The sequence below is a fragment of the Anopheles marshallii genome, chromosome 2 (genome assembly GCF_943734725.1).
Source record: "Anopheles marshallii chromosome 2, idAnoMarsDA_429_01, whole genome shotgun sequence".
In the NCBI taxonomy this organism is placed as follows: Eukaryota; Metazoa; Arthropoda; class Insecta; order Diptera; family Culicidae; genus Anopheles; species Anopheles marshallii.
In genome coordinates this window covers 63,473,330-63,490,309 of record NC_071326.1, presented here as the reverse complement: position 1 = coordinate 63,490,309, position 16,980 = coordinate 63,473,330, and the positions used below count along the sequence as shown (strand labels likewise).

Below are 16,980 nucleotides of genomic sequence, written 5' to 3'. Positions count from 1 at the left end.
CGGCGCGTCATCGTATTGCCTTCGATTACTTTACAGAATAATTAATATAATTTAGTTTAACATCGAATCCCGTACCGGAATTGGTTTAAATGCGCGCTTTCATCAGACGCTCAGCTGATCGACACGGTTGTGTGACAGAGACAGAAAGTACGTGCGAGCATGACACACAACTGTGCACAGGCTGTCGCAAAATAAATGCAATCCGATCGCAATTTCGAGAGCTTGAGACACCCACACACACAAACCCGATGCACGCGAGCTCGTAATGTGTGGGCGAAGAGCGGTGGGGCGGTCTGCGGAATGAGGCTACTGCAGTGAGCGGTTTCCCCCAAACCCTCGAATTGTGAGATTTTCGATCGGATTTCCGAGCGTTTTTCGATAAACCAAAAATGATCGGATATCCGATCGAAATTCAGTACTTTTCGATAAGACTTCATTATGCAGCTGCATCCAAACGTCTGATCGGAAACAGCTGCATCCAAACGTCCGCAGTCGAAAAATTTAAATGCCGCGAGCGCTTTTTCAACAAAAAAAGAGTGGAGAGGAGTGACCAAAAACAGTCTCTCTCCCTAATCTGTCTGCTCTGCCCGCTATCCTTCACCTGCGGCGTTCTCGTATTGTACCGTGTGTGTCTGTGTCGTCGCGTGTGTTCGTCTCTCGTTTGTTTCGTGTCGATTTTCTGTCGATGTCAAGTGTGGGGGATCAGATGGGCGGCAGAACGAGAATGCTTTAAATTTTTCCGTAAGTAAAGTGGAGAGAAGAGTGACGGTTTCGAACAGGTTAAATTCTATTGTAGCTTACCCTGGCGTTTGCGGTGTCCGTCGTACGATGCGCGCGGGAAAAGTGTGCAAATAGCTAGGTTTTGTTCTTTACCCAGCGCGTCGATCGAGACACCGGTCGGTGAAAGCGTACCGTGTATAGTGATGTGACGGTTTCGGCGTGTATGCTTAAGCATACAAAATAGACACAATCAAATTATGTCGGAAATGTCTAGTGCGGCGGTAAAGAACACATCCTGCTACATACTAACAGTTCTTTATCTTTATCTTTATTAACATTGCTCTACCTTTAATGGACCGTGGACTAACGTGTATATTGGTGACAAACTTGCACTTCAGGGAGGGATAGGTGATGGTCTGCTCCGGCGGCTTTGGCATGCCGAAGTTTTCCATCTCTGAAATCCGGTGTATGGTTTGAGGTAGACTTTTCCAACCACTGCGAAGCAAACATTTCAAACGTTGGAGACACCGCTTCGTAATCCTTCACGAATGGTTCAACATTTGAGCCGCAAGTGGCCACTTTGCTTTGTGCGCATTAGTAGACAGCAATGTCATGCCACAAGACAGCAACATAAAGTGTTGGTACTCTGGCACACTCGGGATGGCAGTGTCATGTCTGCCTTCTTAAAGAGCTGCAAAACCACATTGATGGATCGGATGGGCGTTATTGACACCCAGTAGCGGATACCATCGACGATCGACATATTGGCAAAAGACCGGTCGGTGTCCCCTTCAATGCCGCTGCCGTCCGAAGAGCTATCGCAATTGTCAAGATATGACGATATTCGATCAGCACCTTCCAGACAGCGGTTGTGTCGGATCCACCGATCCAGGCGATCCTGGTGATCCTGGTGATCCAGACGATTCAAGCAACGCCTTGATAGGAACTAAATACAGATACGTATTTCTAACCCACATACACTCACCCAATGCTTGAACTTAACAATTCGGTTAGAGTAGGCTCGCTGGCCATCTTCTCCGGTCGCGTACATCTTCTGGAACTAAGCGGACCGGTGATAAAATCAACCGGTGTGGCGTTCACGATTCAGATCGTCGGACATTGTAGCGGATAGCAGTGGAGTAAAAAACAGCGAATAAAACTTGGCATGCATCCTTAGGATATGTATAATCGCTAGCGTTTGGCTAATCACGGCGCGTCATCGTATTGCCTTCGATTACTTTACAGGATAATTAATATAATTTAGTTTAAATCGAATCCCGTACCGGAATTGGTTTAAATGCCGCGCGCTTTCATCAGACGCTCAGCTGATCGACACGGTTGTGTGACAGAGACAGAAAGTACGTGCGAGCAGGACACACTCAACTGTGCACAGGCTATCGAAAAATAAATGCAATCCGATCGCAATTTCGAGAGCTTGAGACACCCACACACACAAACCCGATGCACGCGAGCTCGTAATGTGTGGGCGAAGAGCGGTGGGGCGGTCTGCGGAATGAGGCTACTGCAGTGTGTGAGCAAGCAGGAGGGAAATAGCTGTTAGAGCAAGCACTCTCCACTTTTGTATGGAGATTGATCGAAAATGCTTCGTTGTGAAAGCTGATATTTCTGCTTCTTGATAATAGCGCCCTCTAGCGAGAGAAATAATCGTTCTGGTTTATGTCCTTGGAGAGCCATTGCTCACTCCATTTCTGATTAATAAAAAGCCATCATGGCAAGTTTCTGTCTCCGTGTTCCTATCTCAGTCCTACATGGATCAACCTTATTCCTCATACATATAGTCCAAAAAATACAGCTTGATCGCAAAAGCCTTGATAGCCAAAAGAAAAAATTGGCTTAATCGCAGCACCTGCTATGTACTTGCACTATTAAATCATGTTTACATGTTTACCGGTTCATTAAAGTAAACTATAAGTAAGCATACTTTGGGTGGTTAAGGAGTGAATATCTCCAACGCACGGTATCTAACAAGATCTGTTGAATGGTTGGTGTCATACCAAGACAGAACTGAATCATTATTCTTTTTCATCAGTTATTTAGTGCTAGTTTATTTTGTGTTAGTGAAAATGTTACGCTAGTTACATAAATCGGTGACCACCGGGCCGGTGTATCGGTAGCGGCGCCGATCTTCACACGAACGCAGGGATTTTGGGCGGGGAAGGGAATTTGGATCGGTCCTGTCGTGTGAAGTTCGGCGCCAAAATTCCCTTATACGCTTACAGATTGTACTCCAGTTCATAGCGAACGTACTGATTTTTGGGATCGTTCGTGATGCGTGGATAGCCCGCGATGAGTGCATCCTGGGCGCCGATGTACAGGGAGTTGTAAATTTTCCAATAAACATCACGCACCTTGCGGGCCGGGTGGAACAATCCCTGCAGCGTGTACTGCAGTATCTTGATCGGACCGAGCGCTACCCGTAGTCCCTCGACCGCGTCCATGAACGCCTGCACCAGATGGGGAGAGGTTTCGAAGATGTTCGGCCACACGTAGTTCAGCAGATGGATGAGCGCATCCTCACACCCGAATCCATACACACCGAGCGACATGTGCTTGATCGCGGCACAGGCCGTCTGACGGTGGACTAGATCGCGGTCCATCAGTGCGTCCTCCAGCAGCGGACAGACGGCGTAGATGTAATCCTTGCCCATCTCGCCAATGTACTCGAACAGGAAGGACAGCGACTTGAGCACACCGTTCTGTACGTTCAGTTCCGGCACACGGTACTCGTTCATGAGGGCGGGCAGCACGGTGAACGGACGGCATGTTTCCGCCACAATTGCGATGGCAACGGTCGTGCAGACACGGTTCTGACGCTCCTGCACCTTCAGATTGTTCAGCAGCGTGGCAAGCACATCGTGGGGACCGATTGCCTTTGCGATGTAGCCGAACGTGTTCACCGTGGCACGCCGAATCGCCTTCTTATGCGCCTTCAGAAGCTCGAGCAGCTCGAAGCAGATGCGCATCCACTCGCGAGCCGAAACGTACTCTGGTCCACGATCCGCGATACGGCCCACCAGATCGATACAATTCTCCTGCACCTTCTCGTGCCGGTTCTTCAGGATGGGCGTCAGTCGGGGCAGCAGATCCTTGATCGGTGGTGTCATCTTTGTCATGCCGATCACGTTCACGATCGCCTTGAGCGCGCCCAGAATCGAACCGAGCACCTCCGGGTACTCCTCGCCGAGGTACTCGTACAGCACCACACCGAGATGGCCCATCAGCTTCTCCTCCTGGCACGTCTTCATAACCACGGCAATGCGCGAGATCAGATCGGCGGCCTGCTGGCGTACCTTGGCCGATTTGTTGTTCAGTCTCCACAGGATGGTACCGCAGATCTGTGGCAGGTATGGCTTGACGCGCTTGCTCAGCTGGTTCACAACTGTGCCGAACCCGTTCAGCATCACCACGTCCTCGGTCGTTTGCTCCTGGAACGCGTACAGTATGCCGTCGATCAGCTGTTCCTCCAGACGCGAATCGATGTCGGCCGCTCCGAGGTTCGCCATAATCTTCTCGATCGTTTCCATCACCATCTTGCGGTACTGTTCGTTCTCGTCCTTCAGGTCGTCCACCACGCGGTTGATGATCTCGGACGCACCGACCTTGTTCGCGATCTCGACAGTCGTGTCGACCAGTTGCCGGTAGTTGCGGCGGTCCAGCGCCATCCGATGGTTCCAGAAATGCTTGAAGAAGTGCGGCAATATCTCCTCCTTGATGTACTGCGCCTCGACACCGTCCGTCGCGCAACACTGCTTTACCACCTTCAGCACAATCTTCTTCATCTCCTCGTCCGGCGATTGGAACTCGCGGATCAGAATCAGCATCACCTCGCGCGTGTAGTAGTTCGCGTATTCTGCATCCATCAGCGGGATCAGATACCCAATGGCTTTCAGGAACGCCGCCAAACCCTTGCCACGATGCGTCCGGATGCCCTTCCATAACGGCTTCAGTACCGAATCGAACGATTCGATGCCGTACGGTGTGGCTGCCTCGGCCAGCGCAGCCAACGCGAGTGCTGTAATAGTGCGCACCTTCTGCTGCTCGTCCACCAATCCATGTTCAATGATTTCGACCAGCGACTTCAGATGCGGAAGTATCGCACAGCCCATCAGAATGGCTATCTGCTGCACGATCTTGATGCCGGTGTGACGCGCCTGCCACGATTTCTTGCTCTTGCAGACCGCCTTCAAGAACGGCAGCAGCGACGGAATTCCCAGCGCGGACGCAACAACCGCAAATGCACGGGCCGTCGTATTACGCACGTACTCGTCGATATTGTCGATGTCCGGGCGCATCGTAGAAATCATCGTAGCAAGCCCGGCCGCTTTTGCTAGGTTGGAAATGATCTCACGACCTTCCACGCGCGCGTAGTAATCCTCGTCGATGAGCAGCGGTTCGATTACGACCAGAATCTTGTGCACGTAAGGACGGACCAAATCGTCCAGCTTGTACAGTATGCGATCGATCACCTTCACCAGCAGATGCCTCTCCTGGTCCTCGAGCGTGGGACTCATCAGCAGCGGCAGGATCTGATTAAACAGTGGTCCCGCACCGAACTCGCGCGATTTGTCCGTAATCTGCCGCAGTGCCGCCTTGCGCATCGGTGGCGTACCGTTCTTGATCTTGAGCAAAAGCTTCATGATTTTGCGCTCCTTCTGCTCCTCCGGACTGAGCGAATCTTCGTCCACCTCGACCAGCAGCTTGTCGAAGTACTGTGCGTCTTCCGGTTTCATGAAGGGCAGATTTCCCTTCGGCTGGTTATCCACGAACTTGGCCGATTTGTCCTCTGTTTGGATGAAAAAGGCGGCCGGTGTGCCAGCAATCGGTGTCGGTGTGGCAGTTAGCTTACGGGCTGGCGTCCGAATGGGAATGTAACCAGCTGGCGGAGGCAATATCTTATACCCGTCCGGGAACATTACATCTAGCTCCTCGTCTGTAAACGGTCTGTTGCGTTCGTCGATTTCCTTCTCCCAGCGGTATGCCTGCAGTTGTTCCGGTGTCATCGAAGCAAGATGGCCCGGTGTTGGTGTTGCCATCGCCATTGCCTTGTGTCCGACGGGCGTCGTTCCACCCGGTGTGAGAAGGGGTGTAGCGTGGCCCGGTGTCGTCGTACCATGCGGTGTTGGTGTCATAGCGATCGACGGCGTCATGGCCGATGGGGTGGCATTGGACGGCGTTTCATCCCATCGGGAGCGGCGCTTCGAGGCGGGCGTGGTGGCATCGAGGAGCACACCATCGCTAGAGACGCGATCGGCACGGGGTGTTTCCGCCCACGAATGGCCGGGTGTTTCACGTTCGGTTTTCGGCGTTTCATCCCATCGATTGCGACGGGTCGACTTCTCTGCCGGTGTTTCGCGGCCTGGTGTGGTGGCTGCACCGGATACGTGGGCCGGTGTTGCATCCCAGATGCGCACATTTGGTGTTGCACCGGGTGTTTCGCTGCCTTTGTGTCCGGGAGTTTCATCCCAGCGATGGTCAGCTGGAGTTTTCTGCAAGTATTGTGACGCAAAAGGATTGAATAGAATATCTCGCTTATGTGATGCTACTGATTCGCTCTCTTACCTCAGCATCCCAGGTTGGAGTCGCTGGTACGGCAAGCTTCTTTGGTGCTACGAACTGCACATCGACCGCTTGATCCCAGCGGCCACGCTTCTTCGCTTCGACCGGTGCCGGTTTCGTCGCCTGTCCTGTCATACTAATCTTCAACGATCCATCCTTGGCCTTTTCTTGGATTTTTTTGCGCAGCTACAGAAAAAAAAACAAAATGCAACACTCTCAAATTAGTCACTTGCACTGCAGCAAGGATATCGCCACTCAACAACTTACCTCCGCTTCTTCGCCTTTCAGCATCTGCTCGCGCATAATTTCCGTATATGAACGTGAACCAACATCAGGCGTTTTGCCTCCTGTAATTAGTAAACACAAAAAAAACACATTACAAGTCATTAGATCAATCCTACGCCTTCGGCTATATACTTACCATCTGCAAACGGGTCCACTCGTTCAGGCGAAATGACCAACCGTCTACGCTTTTGACGATATTCATCCTCTTTTTCTGCCACCGTTGGTTTTCGTCGTTCTGCAAACGGATCGTAGTCCTCGCCCTGTAACGTATTTAAAATATTCTTTAATATCAACAAACTAAAATTATAATAACAACAAACTAAAGGTCCACTTAGGTCACACCATACCTGTCCCATCTCGTTCAGAAGTGCCGTTGGTGCCGTGTATCCCATCGGACGATTGTTCCGTCCGATGGGCATGCCTTCGTCCTCCTCATCGTCAATATCGTCATTTGGAGCGATGGAAGTAACATATCCCTCGAATTTACTGCCGCTATCGCCGCCATCATAAAGTTCGCTGTCGAAGTACCCTCTATCGGCCAAACCTACTCCCTTATCCTTTGCCGCTTCGGCATTCAGCTCTTTCTTTTTCGCCTGTAAATCTCGAATGTGAGATTCTATATCTGTAACGAAACAAGCAAAGAAGTATTTAGATTAACAGTTTCATTACTCTATGCCAAGTCTTTGAAGTCGCAATTCGTAAGCAGTTGCAGAAATAACTTTCAGACTCGTGCGTCAACGAAACCAAGAAGTACGATGCTGTATAATGCAAGTTAGTAGTGTCTTTAACGATTACCAATAATTCTTCGTAAATGCGAGGAAAATGTAATAATAGCATAAACAGTACCATGAGAAGATACCTCACAGCCACTTAAACACGGGAAACTAATGAATCGAATATGGCTGATATTGATTTGGTCTGAGAATTTCTTGTAACATCATGCATATTCTGAAGCGGTGTCGAAAGTTAACAAAATCCATGCCAAAGTGTCGGTAGTGGAACTATGAAAATTATTGACTACGTGTAATTTACCTTCGTGAGTTCGTGCAGCGTTTTCCATCTTCTATGAAATGCAACACTATAATTTTATAAAGAATAGAATATCGAGCGCGATTATAGGTAACAAGACTAAACAAAAAGTTCTTCGAATTGTATTCTACATTCTGCGAGGCTGTACCATGGAATACAGATTGACAGAACAGCCGTGGCCTTTGACAGTAGGTGCGAGCAGCCGGTCGAAGCTGTGACGCAAATGTTGAAATAATAAGGAAACCAAGGTGTAGTCCCATAGTTCCAAAAGGCATTCGAATGTAGTGTTTTGGCAGCACAAAGCACTATAAATGTTAAACCGGTAGAAACAAAATTTGGCGCACAGTTTAGATCAGTGAAGTGTGGGTTATAAACTTCACCAATTGTCCTGTGACAGCGGGAACATACACAAACAAAAATTATGAGAAAAGCGCAAGATAAAGCGAAACAAAAGTTTACTTCCCTTCTAAAAATGGTGAAGAAATTGTAATACCCGTGATTCTGGGATTTGGCACTGCGGAAGGTAATTCTTTAAGGAGTGTAGTACGCGACAAGTTTGAACGTTCGGCACATCGCGGAGTCTGTGCCACCAGCTGGATTAATCGTCGAACCAGCCGTGAAGTGAAAGAAGAAGAAATACACACAGCCTACCATCAAGCAAAGAGAGCGAAATCCGGGAAATCGATTTTACTCCGTACGGTGGTTGATCATTTGACGGACTTCAGCGGAAAATTTGTGATCCGTGGTAGTGCTAAATCGCACTTACCGAATTGTGTATGCCTGTGAAAACAAGCGGAAAACGGTGGTTTGTTGAATTTTGGATCATGTCTGCATCGTACGGTGTGGAAAGTGCGCCGTCATAAACCTTCGATAAAACAGCTGGAACGGTGAAAATCGGGAACCTGTGTCCCGCGTGGCAGTCCGATTAGGCTGTGTTGGATTTATTTCTTCACTACCCATGTACAGTTCAGGGGAGGGGAATTACATAGTTGGCTCTATCGTGTATTAAAATAGTTAGGTTCAGTATGTTTGAACGTGCTTAGAGAAGAAAAAAATCCGATTTGTTCTTTTGCTGTTGCTAGTTTTATCCGATCTGGAGAGCATGGGATATGCTGGTTGAGAGAAGAAGAAAATTGGTACGAGCAAGAGAGTGCAAGAACCCAACAGCGGAGACGACGACAGCGGCAACAGCGGTGACGATGGCAAGAGCGCGCAGAAAAGCTTGCGCGTAGTATTTCAAAACGGAAGCTGGTTCCAACATCGCGAAAACCGGAACGACACCGAAAGCAAGTGCAGTACGGGCAAGCAACTTACAGCATCCAAAGGTCTTAAGAGGAGGGAGACAAGTGAAAAAAAACCCTTACCGAGTGACAGTCGCCATCGTGCTACATTGGTCGGCTGGTAGTGCAGCTTCCACTGGTGCGTGGGAGAACAAATGCACCCGAGCACAGATTTGCAGTACTCAGGTTTTTGACTACAACCGTTAAAAAAAGAAATAAGAACAGAAGGAGAGGGAAAGCGGGATCAAAACAGGAACAGCTTGATAGCGGAAAATCGTGATTTTTTTTTCCTTTCAAGAACTCTATTTCCTAATATATTTTGGACCAAAGTAGGCAGTCTGTTTGTCGTTTCCTTTTGCTCACAAATACACGGATTGGAGATAAATTTGTACCTACGAAAACATTTGTAGGCAAAACAAAATCGTCATAGTAGGCCATCGTTGGGAGGACGAGCTTGTTGTGCTGTTCGTTGCGATGAAAAATTTGCCTACAACTTGACCATGGTTGTCGCACATTTGATTGCAGCTTTCGTTGCTTTGCACAAGGAAAATTCGCAAACGCGCGCCCGATTCCCTGCCGTGGATGCACCTCATCATTGTGCGTAAGAAGCAATGAAGTGACGTGAATAGTTTTTCCAACGGGTTGTGATTTTTCCTCCAAATTTCCACGCACGCACGCGTGTGTGATGTGATTCGAGAAATGTTTCACCGTCCGATGTTCTTATCACATTATTTTTTTGTGCATTTTTTCAGCTGTTGTAGGCCCGTATTGTATTGACGATATTGCGGTGGTAGGTCCCACAGTAAGAGCACTGTAAGTGTGACGTGTGTTTACCGTTCGTGTGCTGCTGAAGAAGGTGCATCAGTTTCCGCGAAGGGTAAAAACAACGCAAAGAGAGATCGAAAATTCTATATTTATCGAAAGTGGACATAGCGCTGATTGTGTGTTTATGTGTGTGTGTGTGTGAGAGAGAGAGCGAGTTAGTTTTTCCTTTTTCACGCCAGCGATTGTGTTGTTGTTGCTGTTGGGATAATCATAGTCGTCCTCCGCTCAGTTTCGAAGCTATAAACGCTCACATCTGTGCGGTATCAGCAAAACACATAGTGTTGCGACTGAAGGAAACAGGCTGCCGGTTGCTGGATCCGGAAAGTAATTCACTGTAACTCCGGGTGCGAACGGAAGTCGGCCTAAGCCCGACACATCAACAGAATATCCGCCGAATACACCACCGACCGCTTCACCATCCCCGGGTGGCATCTGGGTGCGGAGGATTTAGGAGTGAAACGGATTCGCTATCACGGAGCTGGCCGGACCGATATCAACATCAAGCGGTGCGCTATAATGAAGAGGCGCAATGCCGATTGTGGCAAAATACGACGGCCCATCAAGAAGAACAAAATTGCCGAACAGATTGGGAGGTATGTAACGGGACGGTGTAGGGAATTATTTTTCCAAGGGAGAATAAGAAGGAGAGACGAAAAAAGGTTTAGTTCGTTATTAAAAGTGTACTTTCAGTTTGTTATTGGAGCGAACATTGAACGGCGTGTCACCAAAAATCACGGTAATACGCGTTCTCACAATAAAATCACGAAGGATTCTCTCCTACGTAACCAATCTAATATTTGCTCCTGTGTTGGCTTGGGATGCACTCGGGCACGGTATGTCACGATGTGCTATTAGTTTGCGAGCGCTTAGAAGTAGCTAGAAATGCTACCAAATCCATTTTTAAAACGATAAAAAAGAAAAGAACGAAAAATACATAGTCATAATAAAAGATGTGTGACCTCGGTTTGCATGTTTGGCAAGCCTTGTTCAGCTGATAAAAATTGTCATTTTTCTGTCACGCCAACGCAAACAAAGATTTATCAAACAGCATATCTTGCTTACATTTTTTTAGACTTTGTTGTGGAACCGTGGGACGTTGTAGAATGTGTGAGAGCAACGCTGCGCGCGCGTTGTAAACAAATAAGACCATCATATTTTTCCTGGTTGGCATAAGCTGTCGAATAGCGAGCGGTGAAGGAAGAAAAAAATGCCATGCGTGTCGGCATTTTATTGCCTGTTAAGTAAAACACACGCCATTTCCCCGTAGCATCGAGAAAGCTACCGGCATTGATTCCCGTGACGCTGCAATATCGCCGCTAATAGCGCCGTAATATCCCTTGGGACGTGTAGTGCGAGATTGCTGGTATCAAAGCGGTCCTTTGCCAGTGTCCGTTACCGTGGCGTAATAAACGGGGACCGTCGTGTGCTTTACGATGATTATTTGTTTTGGCTGGTCGATTCTCACCTGACAGAGGTGTGGATTATCTCATCGAAAGCGCGTGGGAGACTCCACATTGCCGCAATTCTATGGTCGTGCCAGATGTTGTCGGAAACTGTGTAAAATCGATAAGGCCCATCGATTCGATGTAGTTGATAGCAGTGCACACATAGTAGACTGTGTTTTGTTCGAGGCTCTGAAATATCTGAAATGTCCGCATACACATCGATCAACAAAAATAACCAAAAAATACACAACATTAATTAAACGGATATAAGAAAAATAAAATGTCTATTTGCTGAAACTAAAACAAATTGATACAAAGGACCTTATAAATTAACTATGTTTTATGCTCTGGAAATAGAATAAGGTAACATTATCAAAGATTCTTAACTGTTAATCAAGAGGAACGTGCATGTTCTGAAAAGAAATCTGAATACAGTCGATACCCGAGTCACGCGGATTATGCGTTCTAGAGGAATCCGCGAATCTCTAATAACCGCGTAAGTTGAATCCAGGAGTAAAATCGTTTATACTTCAAAGTTAGATAATTTACTTCCTTCTCTGCACTTAATTTATTCAGCAAACCAGGCGACTTTTTGATAGTATGCATTAAAATAAACTAAAAAACAAACGTTTATATGACAGAGAAAGTTATTTTTGACCAATTTCACACCTTTTTGCTTAGATTTTGTGCTATAAACAAACTCGGCTATCAAATTTTCAAAAACCGCGTTTCTCTGAATTCGCGTTTAAGAGGAACCGCGTATGTCGGGGACTGCCTGTATCTCCTAATCCGGGTAAGTCGAGAAACGCGTAACTCGGATATTGACTGCAATTCAATTCTGGGAAGACTGCATTTTGTCTGTTTCTAATCTTATTTCAATCATTGGGATGAGCTATTGGTGCATGTTATAATGTTTTTTCAAGCAGTTTTCGATATAGCCAAATCTGTACTGGCCAAAACAAGTTCACCCGAAGGATTTCGTTTGAGTTTGTAGCGTACAAATTTATGTGTTCGCACTGCTAGTTGCCCATTTTGGAATTCCCCAGACTTTGATCATTTAAACCTCTATCCTTCCTTACCGGCAGCAACAACCTCAGTAGGTCAAGACCTACCATTTCAGGCTTTCTTTGACGCACAAAGCTCTATAATTGAGGGTAGATTTTATCTTTAAATCCTAAATTTATTGAGTTTATTACGAATACCCATCGACTACTGGTTGTATTGTGCCAATTATGTAGAGATTTGTTTGGACCTTGAAGTCTATGGAAGAACTTTGTTAAAACTTTTATCTTTCACCAGCCAATCTAATCTAATAGAATACAAAAGTCTGCTACGAGAGCCAAACGTGGGATATTTATAAATAAAACTTAGATTTTCTTTACTGTTGGATAGAGGGAACAATGCTTTGGCGCATTCTAATTAACATTCTCTTGCATCTGTATTTTGTAAGCCAATACTTGTTGCTTCTTAAGGTTTTCTACCGCATGGTCAGTGAATCGATTTGGCACCGGCCTGGTACCGGTTCCGAAATACGGTCGATGTGTCTGATCTTGGTTAATTATTTACTGTAATGTCTATCTTTACCATTATCCTTTTTTGATACCATTCAACGGTGTACCAACTTGGTGTCGGTGCATGTGATATAATTTCTCTCGTGGTGCAAACGTCTGGAATTACAGCTGCAACATAAGGGATATGTATTGTTTTCTACCGTAATGCGCGTCTGTCTGTTCTCCCTGCCTTTAACCTTGTTGTTTTCTTTTATTTTGCTTTTTTGTGTATGTTTTATTGTTACCATTCAGCTGGCAGTCATCAGCTGTCCCCATACACAGACAGACGATCGAGAAATATATTGCCATCACTTGAATGCTGTTTGATCGCTATTTCGCGATGGTTAATTATCATTTATCACTGGATTGGTGTGTGATCTGCAGTTTCCTGCAATTTTTGTAGGATTCTATTAATACATACAATACCCACTGTCTAATAGCGAAAAGGTTTATTAGATTAGCCAGTTGCTTGTGTGTTTTAGTTTAAAAAAAATACTTTGTATGTTTGTCTTTACTTCCGCTATCTGTTAAATTGTGCTAAATCCACAAGAAACACTATTATTAATATATGATATTAATGTTTTACATTGTTACGTTTATATGTTTTCCAGCAACACGCTGCTCTACATCAAATTTCTTCTCCTATGGGCGTCAGTAATCACAGTAGATTTTTTGCTCGAGTTTCGTTTCGAATTTCTATGGCCCTTTTGGTTGCTGCTCCGTTCAATATATGACTCCTTCAAGTATAAAGGATTGGTACGTCGTAACTAGAATGAGTACACACAGCAAATGATACGAACCCGTTTATTATTTTATGTATTTCCTCATTTTAGGCCTTTTCCGTACTGTTCGTCTGTATAGCGGTCACATCTGATCTGGTCTGCTTGTTTTTCATACCGGTGCAATGGCTATTTTTTGCCGCCAGTACATACGTTTGGGTGCAGTATGTCTGGCATACAGGTAAAAATGGTAGCAATCTAATAATGTTGTTATTCACATATCTAATTGAACTTTCATTTAAATAATTCGTAGATAAAGGAATCTGTCTACCGACGATAATACTGTGGATATTATTCGTATATCTGGAGGCTGCCATACGATGGAAGGACAGTCGAAATATACCGCATCTAAATCTTTGTCGACCATTCGCTGCCCATTGGTATGCATTTGAATGAAGCTTCCTTCTAACCTGTGGTTATTGTAATGATGATAAATATTAATATCTGAATCTATTTTAGCATCGGATATCCGGTGGTGACGCTTGGATTCGGTTTTAAGAGCTATGTAGGTTACCGCATACGACAACGCAAGCAGCGTGAGGTTGCAAAGGATAACGACTTCTACATGCAGTTGCTTCAGGAAGCATTACCGAAGGAGGAATCTAGAGCATTAGAACCGTTGGCCGATGGAACAGCCCCGAGTGGTACGGGGGGAAGCGAGCCACCGACTACACCGAAGGAGTTGGTAGCCGTAGCGATGTCGAATAATAATAATAGTCTGAATAATAGTAGCAGTAGCACTACGAATAACCGAAGTGATACAGGACAGCATAACCACCACAATCATCACCACCATAATCATCAACAGCAGCAGCAACATGCGCACCATACGAATCACAATAAGAGTACCCAAAGTTACAAATCGTCAAACAGTAGTTCCGTAACGACAGCGCATGTTAATGGGCATATTGGCGGTGGCAGTTCGCCGTCATCATCGAGCAGTACGATGAACGGGGGTCTGAATCACTCATCCCATCAGCAGCAAGGCTCTTCCAAGCATCGGAAAAGTTTGGACAAGGATAGCAGCACCAGCAGCAATTCATCGTCTAACTCATCCAGCAATTTTAATGCCGGTAGTAAGATGAATGGTGGTAGTGGTGGTAGCGGAGGAACCTTCTACCTTTCCCAAACAACCACATTCCAGCAATGCGGTAATAGCGGCTCCTCAAGCAGCAGCAATAGTAGCAGTAGCAACAGTAGTAACAACGGTAGTACCACAATCAGTACAAAAGAAATCTCAAACACAGGAAATCGAGGTAACGATCATAATGGCAGCATTCATTTGAATGGCGGATCCGTCGCAAAGGATTCGAAGGAAAGTACCGTACAAGCATTAACTACGCGTAAAGACTATGACAAGGAGACAAATAGCAGTAGTAGCTCGGCCGGTTCGAACAGCTCATCTTCGTCTAGTTCTGGAAAGCACGGTAATGGGCATCTGACAGCTTCCAATCGCTCGAAAAGTCCAACCGACAGCGGAGCGTTAGGAAATAAATCCAACGCCGGTAAACAGAATGGCCACATTTTGCAATACCACCAATCGGAATTGGTGCAACAGGTGACGGTCACAGAGATAACAACGCCTAGCACAGAATCGAAAGGCGGTAGTGGTCGTTCGGGACGGAAAAATCGTCTGAAGAAGGCTGCCGAGCAGGCAAACTTGTCCGCGATCGCTAAGCTGTGTGCGACGATAGCACTCGCCTCTTCGGTGACTACGCTTACAACGACGAGTACGTCGTCTACTTCAGCCGGTGGTGGCGGTAAAGGAACAACCATTACAACGTCTTCGTACACTACCACCGCCGGCACTGTGTCGTCTGCCTCGGTCAAAGACAATCACCAGCACAACGTCGAACAGGTGAAGGACGTTGGGGACGCTTCCAACGGCACTACAACCAGTGGCAGTGCCACAGAGTGCAAACCAGACAGTAGCGTCTCATCATCGGCGAGCGGGACGCACAAAGCTACGTCAATGGCAACGGGATCTTCTGGTCAGGGTACATCTACCGTGTCCTCTCCACAGGTTGCAACCGTGATTGTCCAGAAGCTATGTGAAACATGTCCACGACTCGAAGGTGAGTTGAAAAAATTGCGCGCCGAGCTATCATCTCACCGGCAGACAGAGAATGAGCTGCGTCAAAAATATGATTCCAACACGAACAATCTGAAGGCATGCCTGCAGGCCAAACAAAAGGACTACGATGAACTGCAAAACAGGTAAGCGTAAAACAGTATCCACTGGCATCCACGATTTCGTACTCAACTTATTGTTTTATTCACCTCATGGATTGCGTAGATACCAAGAGCATTGCAACCAACGGCAACAGGAACGTCAGAATTTGCAAACCGTTGAGAGACGGTTGGGCGAGGAACGACGGCATCGACAATCGTTGGAGGCGCAGTTAAACAATGAGCGCAAGTATCGCAAACAGGCTGAGGAAAAGGCGGCTCGAGCCGAATGTAGCGAGGCTTGCAAAATGAAGAAACAACAGATGGAAATGGATATTGATAAACTGCAGAACGAACTGCATATCCTAGAGGAGGCCAAGCTTATAGCAGAAAAACAGGCTCGTAATTACGAGCAAGAGGTAATTCGTTATCATTTTTAATTGGTTTGATATCTGAGTGATCGTTTACCGGGTCTTGAAAATATTTTTTCTACACATCTAGTTGAGAAAGATGGAACTGCAGTTACGGAATCGAGATTCTCAGCAGAACACTGAAGTATTGATGAGTGCCCTTGCCGCTATGCAAGACAAGAACGCAACGTTGGAGAAAAGCCTCTCAGCCGAAACGAGATTTAAGCTGGACTTATTCTCAGCCCTCGGTGGCACTAGGCGGGAGGTTGAAATACTAACTTGTATGTCACGGAAAATGTGATGCAATCGGCGGGCGGCTTTTACACATTTTTTTATTATATTACATTGTAGGTTCGTTGCGAGACAAAGAAAAGGAAGTACTTGAACTTAATGCAAAAATCGTACAGCTCTTGGCAGTCATGCCTTCCGAGAACCTTTGCCTGACCAGCCACGGTGGTGGAACGGGAACGGATGGTGCATCGATGATGCGGTTGGCGGATGCACCTCAACTTTTGCCACAATCCATGACGAGCGGGCATCTGAATGGAATTGGTCAGAGCAGTGGTGGTGGAGGAGGTGGCGTGTCTGGTGCAGGAGGCGGTGCAGGAGGAGGCGGCATGAGCCAACAACCAAGCCCAATGTCGCACATGGTGCAGAACGGACCATCGTTCTGCAGTCAATTAGGCAGCCTCGGGGTGCTGACGTCCACGATGACGACCCTTCCTTCGTCGTTGGTGCTGTCCGGGCCGAACTCTAGTAACGGTAACGGTAGCAACGGAGGACAAATAGTACAAATGCAAAACTCGAACAACGGAGGACCAAACACAGGTAACTGCCCCTCCGGTCTCGATCCTAATGCTACAATTTATACGCCGAAGAACAACGGTATGGTCGGCGGTACTGAAGCCTGA

The 16,980-nt window shown here is 46.7% G+C and overlaps 2 protein-coding genes across 2 annotated transcripts; one reads left to right on the top strand and one right to left on the bottom strand.

The window, feature by feature from the left end:
• Positions 1 to 2,954: 2,954 nt before the first annotated feature.
• LOC128710418 (splicing factor 3B subunit 1-like) lies at positions 2,955 to 7,642 on the bottom strand. The gene is made up of 6 exons (XM_053805472.1): positions 7,615 to 7,642; positions 6,930 to 7,204; positions 6,719 to 6,842; positions 6,565 to 6,644; positions 6,301 to 6,483; positions 2,955 to 6,227 (listed from the first exon to the last, which is right to left on the bottom strand). Exons 1-6 carry the CDS (start codon positions 7,640 to 7,642, stop codon positions 2,955 to 2,957), a joined length of 3,963 nt encoding a protein of 1,320 aa, XP_053661447.1.
• Positions 7,643 to 10,153: 2,511 nt separating this feature from the next.
• LOC128710477 (macoilin-1-like) lies at positions 10,154 to 16,980 on the top strand. Its single transcript, XM_053805532.1, has 8 exons — positions 10,154 to 10,309; positions 13,323 to 13,467; positions 13,545 to 13,671; positions 13,744 to 13,870; positions 13,950 to 15,707; positions 15,787 to 16,078; positions 16,161 to 16,350; positions 16,421 to 16,980. Exons 1-8 carry the CDS (start codon positions 10,233 to 10,235, stop codon positions 16,978 to 16,980), a joined length of 3,276 nt encoding a protein of 1,091 aa, XP_053661507.1. The 5' UTR covers positions 10,154 to 10,232.